We start from the raw sequence: 16,238 nt of genomic DNA on the forward strand, positions 1-16,238 counted from the left end.
TCCATGTTGATGTTGAAATATTTATTTAACATGTTCAGTGCTGCAGAACTTGCACATATAAGGCAGAAATTATTTTGAGATCAACTCCACCATGTAGCATTTACTATTACTGTAACTGTACTATTCTTTTTGCTTAGACTTAGATTGAGGGATAAGCATGTTGTGTGAGATATATTTTGTTTTATATATCTCGGAATAGTCTAATGCAAAGTTGCATATGAGTAGTGTAACCCAGTATATTAGAATAATAATATTTCAAGTATATTATCTAATACCGCAAAAAGTTTGCAATGAATATATTAATTTTAGTTATTTTATTTGCTCTCTATTTCAGTATTTAAATAAATATGTGATTTACTTATTTATAGTTTTGTTTAAATACTAAAGGTGAATAAAATAAAAGCAGATAATATTACCTTCCTACAAATTATAAAATTACAAATGCAAATTATGCATTACAAACTTGCGTTGATTGATAATGCAACTTTAGGGAGTATTAGTACAATCTACACATAATGTTCATAAAAAATCAAGTTTTGATTTGGTTTGTGTTAAATTGTTTACCCTTAATTCTTAAATTATCCTTTATTTTTATCAAGCAAAACAGTGTTTAACAAGTAAACACTATTTTGAAATAATTATTTTTCATTCCCAAGGATGTTGACATACTTAAAATATTAAAAAAAAGTACATTTATGATTTTCTTATTGCAGTTAATATGTCAAATGTAATGGCTGCTACTTTCTATACAATAACGACAACCACTATTTTACACAATTTCATAGCTCAATTTTTGAAAAATGAGATTTTCAGCAATCTTTACAAAATTTTGATAATAGTTAAGTTTCTCAAAAACATTTTGTATGGTTTAATATTTCTGCAGCATAAGTGGGATTTATATAAAACCTGTCAGTAAATGTATGATAGGTTCAAGAATCGAATCTCGCAAAACTTGATAATTTCAACACAATCCTGCTAGTGAAAGCAAGATCCCATTTATCAAACTATCCGTTCTAATTTTTTCATTATGCGGAATGGATGAATAAACATTTCTCGTTTTGGAATTTATCAAAAAATATACTTGAAGCCCCCATTTAGTTGGATTTTTCAGGCTATACATAAAAAAGGGCATCTTCCCCTTGAACAAAAACGTAGTCTTGTCTGAGGTATTTTCATGAGGTGTATCCATAAATTTTTATTTAGGAAGTTACTCTTTGTGTCCTTGTCCTTATCATTTGACTACCTGGCAGATTGTTTTCAAATGATGTCCAAAATATTTGGAAAATATTTTCCTTAAAAATTACTTCTTCAAATTAAATGCTTGAGACTAGTTTGATTCCAAAATTGGTAAAATTTGCCTGTATTTATTATAATCATTTCATTAAAGGCCTACATTTTTACTCGAGTTACATATTTTCAGTTTTGTGAAATGGAATATTTGCTTAGTTTTTCTGATATGTTTTTGGCATATGCATTAGTTTGTGTCGCTATTTTTTTGTAGCAGAGTCTGAGTGAAAAATAACTTAAAAACTCAAGAGGTGATTTACAATTGGATGGATCCTTTGATCTTACATCATCTTCACAGAGTGGGAAGTTTATAACATAATGGTAATTGTCATTCTCAGTGATGTTTGCAATTTTCATCGTGACTAATAGAAGTACTATACATATCCTCCTTATTGCATATAATTCTTCTAAGTCTTCATCTTCTTACAATAATCTGATGTACAGACTGAAAATTGTGGCTCAAGTGTTTTGGTAAATTGGGCATCATTCTCCAATAAAACAATTTCATTATTTAATTGATCAATTTATTTGTTCCCACTACTTTCATACTCATTGGTTACTAATTGTTTTCTTTTCATTCTAGGCATCTTTATTTTCATATTATTTAGCACATAAAACAAATGAAAAATGTAAGAGCTGAAGGTAAAAAATTTTAATTATTTTACAAATTGCATTTTGTAATGTCAAGCTAGATTCAGTGTTGGAGTTTGCATATGAAATACAAATTACTTATATTAGTTGTGTACATTATGCTTGATGTAAATGTAATGTGTGATTAACAGAAAAATGTAAGAAATATGTTTTTTGTTTTTTTTAAAAAATAAACTGTGATTTTAAATTAAAAGATAAAAACTTTTCTTTTTTTTAATCTTTTAATTTGGATATACCTGTGAATTTTTGGTTAGACTAAGCATTAAAATTTTTTTGTGTTTTTTATTATTGTGTAGGCATTGTCAAGATAATATAACTAGCTAGAATCCTGAAAGCACTCTGTCAGTCATGTAGATATAGTTCTTTTTTTTTCTGTGTCTGTTTAGTTGATCCTTTTACGACTATACTTTTCTTACACTTAGTTTCTTTTCTTAGTTTTTCTGTATTGGTATTTTGAGGCCATCAGTACAGTGATATCGTAATAATTATAGGAGAATTATATTATTCCCTGTTCCCTTAGCCATGTGGGGTAGGTTAAATAGCCATAAGTTAGAATTGTAATTATTTTGTCTGAATTTTTCAAAATTTTATTATGTTATAATTTATAGGAATATTCGATTGCTGAAGATTTCAATAGAATGACTCTAGTCGGAGATTTCATAGCTCATCAAGAACGTGTTACTGGAATTCATTTTTCACTGACTTGTGAGTGGCTGTTGAGCATAGGTCGTGATAAAATGTTCTATTTCCATGATACAGGCACTGCTCGTCCACTTGGAAACTTCAGTAGTAATGCTTGGTTTACAGCATTGGTGTATCCTTTATTGTAAAATAAAAATTGTATGAATTTTTAACTCAATTATAGTTATATAAATTTCACTTGTTAATGATTTTTTTTCAGTGTTGTATTAAAAAGCATGATGGTTTTTTTAAAACCATGACAGGCAAGAGAAAGTTTATATAAGGAATGTGGTAGGCAGGATGTGTGAATTAATCCACCAGGTTCACCCCAGTGGTGAACGCATCTTCCCAAATCAGCTGATTTGGGAATTGAGAGTTTCAGCATTCAAGTCCTAGTAATGTCAGTTATTTTTACACAGATTTGAATACTAGATCGTGGATACTGATGTTCTTTGTTGGGTTTCAATTAACCACACATCTCAGGAATGGTTGAACTGAGACTCTACAAGACTGCACTTCATTTGCACTCATACATATCATCCTCTGAAGTATTATCTGAAAAGTAATTACTGGACGCTAAACAGGAAAAAGAAAGGACATGTGTGAATTGGAAGAAGATAGAAAGAAACAGAGGAAGGCAAAGGGAAACGCGGCTTGATAAAATTAAGGGTGTTACTATAAGCAGAAGTACTGGAGGAGGTAAGGATGATGGATTAATAGTGCAAAGTGGCTGTCATAGTTCCATCTCCTGATCCAGGATACTGAAAATCAATAAACATTTTGTTTATTGTTTGTTTGCTAACCTTGTTATTGATGTAGCTGATCTACATTACTCTAACTGTTGAATAGAATTTCTTTTTATTTTGTAATTTACTGCATAAAAAATACAAAAAAACAAAAATATATTTGATTACATGTAAAAAATTATTTTTTAAAAAAGCATTTATTTAACTAATATTAATATTAACATTTATAAAAAAGGAAACAAATTAGAAAACCCCTCAAAAAAATAAAAAATAAGAATTAAATCAAATAGAGAATTTTAAACAAAAAAATATAATCTATTAACAAATATAAAAATGTACTGAAAAGTAAAAAATAAATTATATAAGTATCTAATAAATAAGCAATAAATAAATGTAATAATTATTAAATTTTAAAATTAAAATATTTAGTTAAATAAAAGCATGGCGCAGTTTTTATAATTTATTTAAAATAACACAACATTTATTTTTACAACAATTAATCGTCATTTTCATTTTCAATAACGACGCAAGTAGGCGGAACCAAAGAAAAATGAAGAAGTCATCGGAAGAAGAAAAAGAAGAAAGAAGACCCACTACGTGACCCGCCGTCACGGACGGAAAAAAAGTCCAGCAGAGAAGCAACGTGAAGGGCAGCCACCGAAGAAGTAGATGGAGATCTTCACCCTCATCTTAAAATTAAAACTTGCAATTTATTAAATCAGCAATTGCGACTTCCTCCGGAGAAGGGGGCGCATTGCTCCCTCCAAACAACTAGGCCCCCGTTGTGGTGTATTCCTGATATCTCATGAAGTGCTAGCACCGAAAGAACTTCAGTGGACGGTCGGAATTACGTCAGTGGATTTACGTCGGGAGCGCCAGGATCTAAAGCCTAGTCTCCTGCAGTCAGACCCAGTAATGGGTTGAGAACGCTGGTCCAAAATGGATAGGAACGCTAATCATAAATCCGTCCATAAATATAACAAAACTTATAACCAAAACTAAAAATAAACCCTTGAAACATGCCCGATTATAAAATCATACAGCAGCAAGGGACATTGTCCAGGCTCTGTGATTCGAAGGGAGAATGTGATAATCCCGCCACTTTTGCGTTCCGTTCCATTTCGGAGGTGGAAAGTTCTGCTGCAACCTCTCCAGTTGAGACTGACTAGCTGCAAGTAACAATCTGGGAAAATGCATCCACTCACTTTCTTTGTACGTGTTCTCACATAGTTGAAGTTCATCTTTGAATTCTGCTTGGAATCTAAGCAAATTGAACGCACTCTTTCCGCTAAAAGTTTCATTTTAATTAATTATGAATTTTTATTTAATGAATTCATAATTGCTAGTACAATTGTAATAATGATAATTAATAATTTTTCAGATTATCATCAAAATGTAATAACTTTGTGCAAGATGTCTAAATTTTATTTTTAATCATATTAACCCTTAAAGGTCATCTTGGTGCAAATTTGAACCATCAAAGAATTAAAACTTAAATTATTTTATTACAGATAAATAAAGTATATACATTTACTGAACAACCTCATTAAACAAAAAATATATTTTATAATACAGCAAATGTCTATAAATACTTATTCGAAAACATTGTTATAAAAACTGCACCACGCTTTTATTTAACTAAATATTTTCATTACTTTTAATTTTAAAATTTAATAATTATTACATTTATTTATTGGTTATTTATTAGATATTTATATAATTTATTTTTTTTACTTTTCAGTGCTTATTTATTTTTGTTAATGTATTATATTTTTTTGTTTAAAATTCTCAATTTGATTTAATTCTAATTTTTTACTTTTTAGAGGGTTTTTCTAATTTGTTTCCTTTTTTTATTAATGTTAATATTAATATTAGTTAAATAAAAGCTTTTTAAAAAAATAATTTTTTATATGTAATCAAATATATTTTTGTAATTTTTTTTTTTTTTTTTTTTTTTTTTAAGACTAAAAATAAAAGCTTTTAAAAAAGTAAAAATATTTATTTTTACACATCGAAGTTACATACATGTACCAAATTTCAATCATTTTCATACGATAGTTCATGAGAAATTAAAATTTTCAACTAAATGCTTGAATTTAGCGTAGGGGTAGCGCGTGGGGGTGGGTCATATCAAATTCCGACACCATAGTGCTGTATTGTCATCGAAGTTATATACATGTACCAAATTTCATTGATTTCCATATGATAGATCAAAAGATATAGCAGTTGCAAGATTTGATTATTCCTAAACCGAGTTAAATAAAAGCTTTTAAAAGGCGTAGAATAATTTCAGTTGCTATTTAAACTACAATCATTTTTTAAGCTTATTTAGAATATAGTGAGAGAATATTGGAATACTGAAATATTTAAGTAAAATGTCGATTTAAATAACTATTGCCCTTGCAGCTCTATTTCAACTTCTCAAAAATTTGCATAAAGTTTTATTAAAACAATTGTTTAGATATTTGGTACTGCAAATTTTAAATTCACCCCAGGTATTATTAATTACAAAGAAGGAGGCCAATAATTCTTTCAGTGGTGCATAGATTCTAAGACAAGTTTAAGTAATAATAAGAAAGAATTTAACAGTTGAATCTTATTTAAATCTTTTAGCCAGATTCTATGTATTATTTTGGATCTAGATATTTTTTTTATATATTGAGTTAGTAGTACTTTTGATAATTGTATGACCTCTGTGGTTGCTGTTATATTGAATTTATCAGCTACATTTGTTCATATCTAATTTATCATTCTTATTACAAATATTTGTGTAATATTTTATTTTTACTTGATTCTGTAATGACATTTTTTTGTGTTAGATTATTTTCTTAAATGTTAAGAAACAGGAATAGACAAGAAATTGAGGAGTGTAATGAAGAAAGTAGAGTGTATTTAGAATTTGGAAAAAGCCATGTATCATTCTTGCCGTATAAAATGTTATTAGAATTTAAATCAAAGGAAGTTTTGGAATTGTTCTCTGAATGCCAATCAAAAATAACAAATTTTAATAAAAACAAAATTTACATGCTTTAAAACATTTTTTGTAAGGGAAGAAACAGCCTAATCTGCCATTCTAGTTCAGATTTACTTCTTATAAGTATTTCCAGCTTAAAACAGTTATTTTATTTTATAGTATATTTTTTATATTAAAATTTGAAGTAGATTCTCAATGTTGGTGATTTTATTACCATTCTTTGTCATTTTCTCTTAATTTCATTACCCTAAGAAATTTTTATATGCTTCACTTTTGAATATATCTGTGTATAATTTCTGTAGCCATCATTAATACAAAGAAGGCTTGATTAGAAAACGTAATAAAAAATCTTCCCCTTTTTCTCTTTTCCACTTTTTACATTTTTTCAAAAATATTTCTTTTCATGTAACTATTATATATTCTGAATATGAGCCAAATCAGACCATAAATACAATTTTCAAAAATGTCTCAATCCCAACGTCACCTAGCGGATCCAAACTAATTCAGAAACCTTTGCGAGCATATGCACAAGAACTCGCCAAAGTTTCATCACAATTGGATGAATTGTATAGGAATGCATATGGGCCAAACAAACATTCATTTTTATTTATATATATATATATATATATATATATATATAAGATGTATGAGGGTCATTCAATAATTAAACTAAACATTTTTAGTGAAGGAAATGCTTAATGCATACAATTGAAACTTTTGTAAATGTTATTTGGCAACCTTGCGAAAAGTTTTAGTTAGCTGTTCTATTAATATTTACGTAAACATAACCTCCAAAGTCTTAGTTACAATGGCGTGTCTGATTGAAGAAAGTACTTTTGAAGAACAGCATTCTGTGATCAGATTTTTACTTCCAGAAAGTGTACAACCATCAGAAATATTCTCTCGGATGAACAAACAATACAGCAGTAATTGCATGAACCGTGCGAGTTTTTATGTGTGGGTGGAAAAGTTAAAAAGTGGCTGAAAAAGTGTGACCGAAGAGCACCGCTTCCAGCGTCTGGTAATAGTGTGGACCTCAGCATTAGATTCTTGAATTAATTCACTTATCCAAGAAGATTGGTGACTTACAGTTGAACAAATTACTGAAAAATGTTGAGTAAGTGTTGGCACATCTTGACCCTGAATGGAAGACACCCACCATATGATGGCTACCCCGTCCGTACCTAGCCCTTAGGGGCTTTATCAGAAGTCATCTTCAAAAGCCACAAGACATATTCCAGTATGGCCACTATCAAGATGTCACTGATGCGAATGCCACGAGTGTCATTTCCATTGGTGTTTGACGCCTAATATGGACCCTGTAACCAATTTCCTTAACAAATCTCACAAGAGACTACTGATCGAGCTGAACAAGCCACCTTAAAGGAGAACAAGTCCAACACACAACACCAGATGAGAAAAACAGAAAAGAAAAAGCAGGTGTTGGCACATCTCATTCCTTTGTTCAAAACAAACTTGTAAAATTTGTGCTAGGTGGGTTCCCAGAGAGCTACTGTTCATCACAAAGCCAAGAGATTTCGCATTTGCACTGAACTCAAAAATCGTTTCAATAACGAAGGTGATAGATTTTTGGACAGGATTCTAACCTATGATGAAACTTGGATACATCATTTTGGTGGTTGAATGTATGCTCTGCAGGAAGTAAATCATAGTGAGTGCCTTTGATGTTAAAAAACACTCTTTGCAACATCTCTGTGTGTGAACAGCTATTATATATTTTTTCAGTTTATATGACAATTTTCTACCCATTGCAATAACTAAAACTTTGTTTCCACATCATTCTCATACATCCCTTTTCATTGCCAGTTACCGTCATTGACAAGAAGGTTTTATCATCATTTGGGCATTCAAAAGTTCCTGACAGATCAGTACATGTTTTCTGTTCTTGTGTCAAGAGTTTTAGATTGAATTTGGTGGCGACAAGATGCATTCCTAAATCTTTCTGTTAGAATTTTTTGATTTGAACTCACTCAAACTTAGTTTTTTCTGCTACCTCACAAATTGTTAAATATCAATTTGATCTTACCAAACCATTCACTTGGGCAATTTGGGATGTGTTCATTGACTATTGCCTGTAGTATTACACGAGACTCTGAGAGTTCTCCCTTTCAGCCTTTTAAATCATGTAGTGTGTTTCAGTAAATTTTATTTTACCAAGTTTATCATAAAATTTCTGTGTTGTTCATGTAAGTCATCTAATAAAAATCACTAAGTATCAAACAACACCTACTTCAAGTGGAACACTATATAAAATCTAATCATAAATACGGGTGATAAGGGATTGTTTATTCGTTCCTTCGTTATGCAGCAATACCAACCAAAACATCTCAAAGTATCAGCATCAGAGAAAAAGTGTTTGATTATTTTTTGAAACATATCTCTTGTGAAATAAAATTCACTATTCAACACTTACACAAGATTGTAGTTTAAAATTTTGTTAACGATTGGTCTTCATTGTGTAAAAATATTAATATTGCCCATTTTTTCAGATGACACTTATTTTTAATGTTTAAATTATCCTCTTTGGAAAAATATAGAATTAATGTAAGTTAAATGGACTATATGTATTGATTTAATTCTAAAGGTCATAATTTCATTAATTTGCTGTTATCTGAAGTGAAACAAATTGGTTAGATGTTTATTGGAATTAACTTGAATAATTATTAAATCTGAAAATAAATTAAAAATAAGTTATTCCCACAATATTTTGCTGTTGAGAATTTTAAGTCCTGCAAATAGTTTCTAAAAAAAGCATTAAGATTCGTAATACTTCACAAAATGACAGATGGAGTTACATTCTTTATTCACAAATGACAGATGGAGTTACTTTCTTTGAAGGTTATGTTAAAGCAAAGGAGTTTTTTTTATTTATGAAAAAACAGTTTTAAAAAAAGTAATTTTTCAAAATATAATCATAATGAGATTTATTTAAATATTGTATAATACCTTTTGTATATAGTACTTAATATATTAAGTTTGTCTTCAAGTTAATTTATTCTTAAGCAAACATTTTCATAACTGCAGAGTACGTATTTTTTGAATTTTTTTCAGGCATGAATATTTTTTCAATGCATGTATATATTGAATGCACACCTATATTTTTTTTTAATAATTGGTTTTCATAAAGAAGAAAAGAATCTTCTTTTTTTATTTAAGAATTATGGCTGGTTAAACTGATATTTATTTTCTTTTGTGTTCATAGTCAATTATCCATAATTAATATCAGAAAGAAAATAAAAAATCTTTCCTTTTATACAAAAGGAAAATGTATTCAACAGTTTTTCTTAACAGAATACTTCAGGTTTGATTCTCAGTCAAAATTTGCTTTTGTTGGTGATTATTCTGGAGTTATAACAATGCTTAAACTAGAACCAGGAGGAGCACGGGTGTTTACTAGTTTAAAGGGTCATACAGGAAGTATTAGAGCTCTAGCATGGGACTCTTCCCATCAAAGATTGTTTTCTGGCAGCTTTGATCAGACAGTAATTGTCTGGGACATTGGAGGACAGCAAGGAACTGCTTATGAATTGCAGGGTCACCAGTAAGTAATTATGTGGGTCTATTTATTTAATTTAGTAATTGTATACTGTGTAAGATAATGTTATTATTTATTTATTAAATTGTAAGTGGCCTTGAGTGCTATCATGCTAGTCATTAGATAAAAGCTGTGGTCATCTATGGCTTGCCTTAAAACTCTACTCAGTGTTGTTAAAGTGTGGTGTTAATAATGCGTACAAGCATTATTTAACACGCTTTAACCTTTGACATTTTACCTTACTTTAGCCTTCCTTAGTTTACCTTTCTTTACCCTTCAGTTTCCAGGATGTTTATTTCTTGAGAGGCTTCAGATATTGTGGAATCATCAGATTGCATAGGACGCCGTTTATTATCTTCAGTAACCATTATTATTATTAATATTAAACTAATATATTTTGTTAATTTAACTAAGAAGATTTAAAAATGTTTATCTAGGTTTTTTGTTTTGATCGTGACTGTTAACAGTAACAATTAAAAATTGAATATTTTAAAATCAATTTCAAAATTTAAATTTAATAATGGTTTTAAGTAATATCAAAACATTTCCAGCTTGTATCAGTTAATTTTGTCAGTAAACACACTGTAATTTTAGCTGAAATTATTGTTGATATATTTTTTCATTTTTTGAGAAGACTTGTGGTCTTAAAGTGTTTTGGTTTTTAATTATGTCTATCTGTTTGTGTGTATTGTGTTTTCATGATTTGCTACTTTATAACATTTTAGGCGTATTGAAATGAGATCATTTAAATATGTGTGAATATTACATGTAGAATTTCTTTGTTATAGTTAATATTATAGCATATCTCTAGTGCACCTTTGTGATATAAACATGAGGTTTCTGTTTGGAAATATAAATAGTTCTTAATATGAATACATTTACCACAAATGTAACAGTACAACTAATCTAAATTTCAAACTAAATATATGAACTAAAAAAAGATAATTTATTTTAATCTCAAATAAAATAACGAATAATATAAATTTATGAAACTAGCAATAACAAATACACTTATTTGTAATATTTCAGACCACTACACTTCACATATAATTTCAGCTTCCACCCTTATTATTCACAGTCTATTAAATTTATAACTAGCTGTTATTTCAGATTTTTGGTATTTAATAAGAATATGTTATTTTTTTACTATTAATGATTCAGTGTCATTGAATTCAGAATGATTGAATGTATTACTGATATTTTTCTGTTATGAAATAAATAGTTAAAGAAATAAAAATAATTTATGAAATCTTGATCTGTATTGGGACACTCTTCTGGAGTTATGATTATTGTGTGTAAACATTTTTACTTTATTTTTAGCTGTTTTTTAGCGGAAATCTATTTTTTAAATTTTGCGTTTTATTCTATCACAAAATATTAAAAAAAGTTTTTAGTAAGATTCTGTTCTGTCTCATTATTGTTACAGGAATAAAGTGACATCATTGAGCTTTGCACCATTGAAAAAACAATTAATTTCAGGAGGTGAAGATTCAGTTCTTGTTTTTTGGGATATGACAGCTCAGAGAAAAGAAGTAAGATTTTAAATTTTTTACATATATTTTATTATATGTTAGGAAAAATAAATTTAATTATTTACTTAATTGAGAATGAAAAAAATTTGTAAAAAAAGAATTAGAAGTATAAAACTGGCTGCTGCCCTCAAATTAGAATTCTTTAAAAAACAAATGTTTTTTTAAAGATTAACTGCACATTACCTTTTAAACAATTGTAATTTTCTTTTTCATGCTGGTGAGCAGGCTCCTTAGTGGTGATATGTGCCAAAGTGTCCCTCGCAGATATGATTCATTTCCTGTTTGAAAGAACCTGTAAAGGAAAAAAATAATACCTTTAATAATCTCTCCCTGATGCTGTGCTGTGTCGTATATGATTGAAGTATGCATTTACAAATATGATTGCTTGGTTCATGTATTTAAAGAACATTTTGTGAATTAATATCAAAGAAACAACACTCACTATGTCAAGAACACATTAAAATTTAATTAAGGTTTACTATTTAGTAGGTAGGTAGCTAGTTTTTAATTGTATAATACAGTTAAAATACATTTGCAAATAAAGTAAAAAATATCACTATTACTAAATAAAAAAATCTAAAACAATAGGAAGAAATCACAACATGTAAACATGAGTTGATACTGAATAATTAGAATGACTTATCAGAGCTTCTTTAAAGAAATTTAATTAAAGAAAATGTATAGGAATTATGGCAAATTTCATTTACAAAGTATTATGTATTATCTAATAATATATTGTCATGTGTTTGAAGCTCGATCAGGATATTGAGAGATTAACAATTGAAAATGTTTATATAGTTGCAATTTATTAGTTTCAGAACATAAGTAAAAAAGACAAATCAATAATAATAATGTTAATAATAAACAAAATAATAATAATAATATGAGTAGTAATCATAACCACAACAACAATAATTATAATAAACAATGATTACATACGAAATAGCATTTAAAGTAAGGCCAGGATTATTTAAATAATAAAATATAATTAAATATTAAAAACCAGAATTCAATCCCATTGACAAAAAAAATTATCATGACCTTTAATATTTATACCTCTAACAACTGGCATTGTATTACTATGAAGATAAGATTAGTCTTAAGTTTTTCACTGCAAATGCCTTTTCTGTTCACAAATAAAACTACCCTAATAATTTATGAATGAGTTTAGTACCTTATCACTTTCACTAATTGTTTATCGGTAACTTACCGAACAACTTCTTGAATTCATGTACTGTCCACATTGGAATGCTTGTGATGTCACATTGTATACTATTTTTATACGCATTAAAATACTCACTTCTTCACAACTCGCTTAAAAACTGGTCTTAACTTGTCAATCCTGGAATATTTATACTTGTATCACCTTAACCTGCAGAACCAGACCCAAATTCCTTAAATGTTGAGCCATGAGAATTATTGTCCGACTCCTTAAGTTTTCCCATAAATTCGTGGTCTGATCTGGTAATTCTTCTCATTGAACAACATCTGTGTGCTAGGGGCAGTATTATAAAGAACGATTGTTAAACGGACATGTTAGTCTTAGAAAAAAGGGTTATTTTTAGTCCCCTTATGCATTTCTCCCATTATTATATTTTCTAACTGGCAGGAATCTGTTAACTCTGGTCCATTATACTGGTCTTGTCACAGTGTTATATGAAACACAGTGTTAAAATAAGAACAGAATTTCTTTATAATTTAAGATGTAAACAATTTTTGTTTTTCAAATGATTTTTTTTGTTATAAATCATTTTAGTACAACCTCTAGTTAAAAAAAAATAATACTACAGTTCTACGTAAAGATAGGAATATTTTCCATGTGATGTTTTTTTTAACTTTATAAGAGTAAATAATTTAACAATTCTATTTAAAAATGTGTAAAGAAAATAAGGTTTCCAGTTGAAATTGGCAGGAATCTTGGCTGTCAGTATGAAATCACATAAGCAGGCATATTATCTTTCTCTATAACTGTCTGACTGTGGAGCTCTGTTCTGTGAATGAATTCCTCGTGTGCAACTAAATTTAATAACTTAAGAATCATGCAGAAAAAACAAGTAATGTTGTATATAAAACTCATTGTTTTCCCGAAAGTGTTTCTAAGAACTAACTACTAAAAAACAAGCATTTTTCATCTTAATGAGCTGCTGTAGTTAACAATTTTAAAAAAACTGAGTTGCAAAAACACCATCATTAGGATTATGTGTAAAAATATAAACTGATTCCCGATGTATTCATGTGCTTTAATTGTTTATATAGTAGACTTCTAAGTCAAAAAATCTTCAGTTTAGTTTGTAAATTATGAATTATCAAAAATCTTTAAAAGAATAACTTGATTATATAGGAAAAAAGATGTTTTTTTTTATGTGGCATTTCAATTTTAAAAAAAGAAAGAAAAAGAAAAATTTGTTCTTATCTTGTTTTTTACAAATTTTTTTGACATCTGTATAGGTATGTGATTTGAATTTCATCTCCATTCATTGGTTTTTGATAACCTACTAAGAAATGAATCTTTTAATTACAAATATTAATTTGTTCATTTCAGGATTTGATGATTGGGTTTTTTGTTCTTGTACCTTTTTTCTGCTCCATGACGGATCTGCAGTGAAGCAAAAGATGTCGCATCCGGAGAGGTGACCTGACTAACGGGCCTTCCCACCTACTGGCTGTATGTCCGGCATGGCAGGTCAGCTCGTATCGTCTGGATCGCTCTTGTTTTTTTTTTTGAGCGTTCTTTCTCCTGTTCGGCAGTTGGAGGGGGGAGCTCGGCCAAACTACGCTGTTCCTAGGACCCCTTCTATCTCTCCGAGTATGTTCCTGTGTTGTTCCATCAGTTCTCTATTCATTCGTTGATGTACGTCGTTATATGTGTCTTCTCTTTGGTTCTTGTCTGTTAGGCGATCCAGTCCTGGCTTTCTTCCCCCTTCGTTCACAGGAGTAAAGTGACATATCTTTGTACAATCAGCCAGTTTTCCTGGTTCCTTATGTATGCCATCACAGTTTTTCCATCTCAGCATTCCATTAAAGGTGTCTAGTATAATCCGCAGATGGGCTTCCCCTAACTCCTTTACTAGTGTCCCAGGTTTTCCGTCCGGGCCAGGACTATTTTTATGATTCATCTGCATCCAATGAGCCCATTGGAGTTCGGCCGCTGTGAACTCGAAACAATCAAAACCGATAGGGGTGACTACCCCATCCTCTCCTGCTTCAAACAGTGTTTCGATCACCTTTTCGGCTTGTGGCTTTGACAAAAGGGGGAGCAGTTTTCCGAACCTCTTCATAATAATCTTGTATGCCTCCCCCATGGGTCTTTATCGAGATCTTGTACACACTTCTGTCAGGCCTCCTGTTTTGATTCTTTAATCTTACCAGTGAGAACTTTTCTCGCGGTCTTGTATTCTATTTCAGTCGCCCCTACCTCTTCAGGTCGATTTCATCTGGCTCATTGCCATCTTCTTTTAGCACCCCTAGCTGCCTTACATAGGCCCTTAATTTCTGGTTTCCACTAGTAAACCCTTCCTGACCTCATTTGACGTGGGCATAATTTCTCACTCTCCTCCGTCATTACCGTCAATAGATCTGCTTGTGGTCTATGGCCTGTTCCTCTCATTCTTTCCCACACAGATTCTACAAAAATGGTTTTTAGCCTCTCATTCGGTATCCATCATGTACGGGTAGGTGGTTGGCAACTACTGTGAAGAGTATCACAAGATGATCACTGAGAAATTCATGTTCCAGGATCTTCCATGTTGGACTATGTTGTATCAGCATGTCTGTCATAGCCGTTATATCCAGGATGGAGCCCGGGCCGCATCCGATGAAAGTGTGGGCGCCTGGGGTGTTCAGTACTGTTAGGCCATTTGAATTCAGTGGCGTCGAAAGACGGTATCCTCTGTCAGCTGATCGGATACCTTCTAGTTTGCAGCACTCAGCATTGAAGTCCCCTGCCATTATTACTGGTTTATCAGTACTACAAATCGATCCTTCCAGTGTTTCCAAGTACCTATCAAAGTTGCCCCTATCACAGTTCAGGGAGATATATCCAACTATTGGAATGCGTTCTGTTAGGACGAGTAAGACAAGGCCTGCACTCCGTGCTATGGAGGTCACCGCAAAGCAGTTCGAGTAATTCCTGATCACCACACCTCCATTGGTGTCCATCATCCAGCCGTCCGCTTCCACCAATCTCCTGTTTGGTTCTAATAGTAGAAGAAAGTCTACATCTGCTGTCATTGCTTCCCGCCATATTAGGTCGGGGTTGGACCATCTTCTCCCACAGTTTAGTTGAAGGCATTCATAACGGGTGATATGTGCAGTTTCGGCCTCCGGTCCAGTGTCCAACTGTCTTACAGGAGAAACATTCTGCCTTCTTTGTGCATATTTCTGCTCTGTAACCTTCTCCTCCTTAATTAAAGCAGAGTCCTCTGCGGTCCTGGTCTGCATTTGTTGGTGACATGTCCCATCTCCCAGCATCGGAAGCATCTCATGTTCTTGTCCCATCCCTCAATCTGGCAAGAGTGCCAACCAAACTTTAATCTTCCCATTCCAAGCAAGTTCTTGGCATCACCTGGCGGCAGGAGGACAGTCGCCCGCTGCGTCTCTCCATTTGAGGGTCTCAGCAACACTACTCGGAACAGGGAGGGTTGCCATCCAGGGCAAGTCGAACTGCGTCTTCCATCTCTACTGCAGTCATGTACATGCCTATGTCCTTAGTAATGCAGGTGAGCAGTTTCCCTCCATATGCCATTCACTTACTTTCACTTCTCCCAGACCTGACCCTAGGCATTTCACAATATCCTCCTGTTTGTTGTCCT

At 31.2% G+C, this 16,238-nt stretch overlaps 1 protein-coding gene across 1 annotated transcript in view; it reads left to right on the forward strand.

The window, feature by feature from the left end:
• Wdfy2 (WD repeat and FYVE domain containing 2) overlaps positions 1-16,238 on the forward strand; it is a 55,492-nt gene that overhangs the window by 26,851 nt on the left and 12,403 nt on the right. Inside the window, exons 3-5 of the mRNA XM_075355396.1 lie at positions 2,547-2,752; positions 9,662-9,901; positions 11,322-11,427. Coding sequence (XP_075211511.1) covers positions 2,547-2,752; positions 9,662-9,901; positions 11,322-11,427 — 552 coding nt within the window. The remainder of the gene's footprint in view (positions 1-2,546; positions 2,753-9,661; positions 9,902-11,321; positions 11,428-16,238) is intronic.

The sequence above is a fragment of the Lycorma delicatula genome, chromosome 2, assembly GCF_047948215.1.
Source record: "Lycorma delicatula isolate Av1 chromosome 2, ASM4794821v1, whole genome shotgun sequence".
Classification (NCBI taxonomy): Eukaryota; Metazoa; Arthropoda; class Insecta; order Hemiptera; family Fulgoridae; genus Lycorma; species Lycorma delicatula.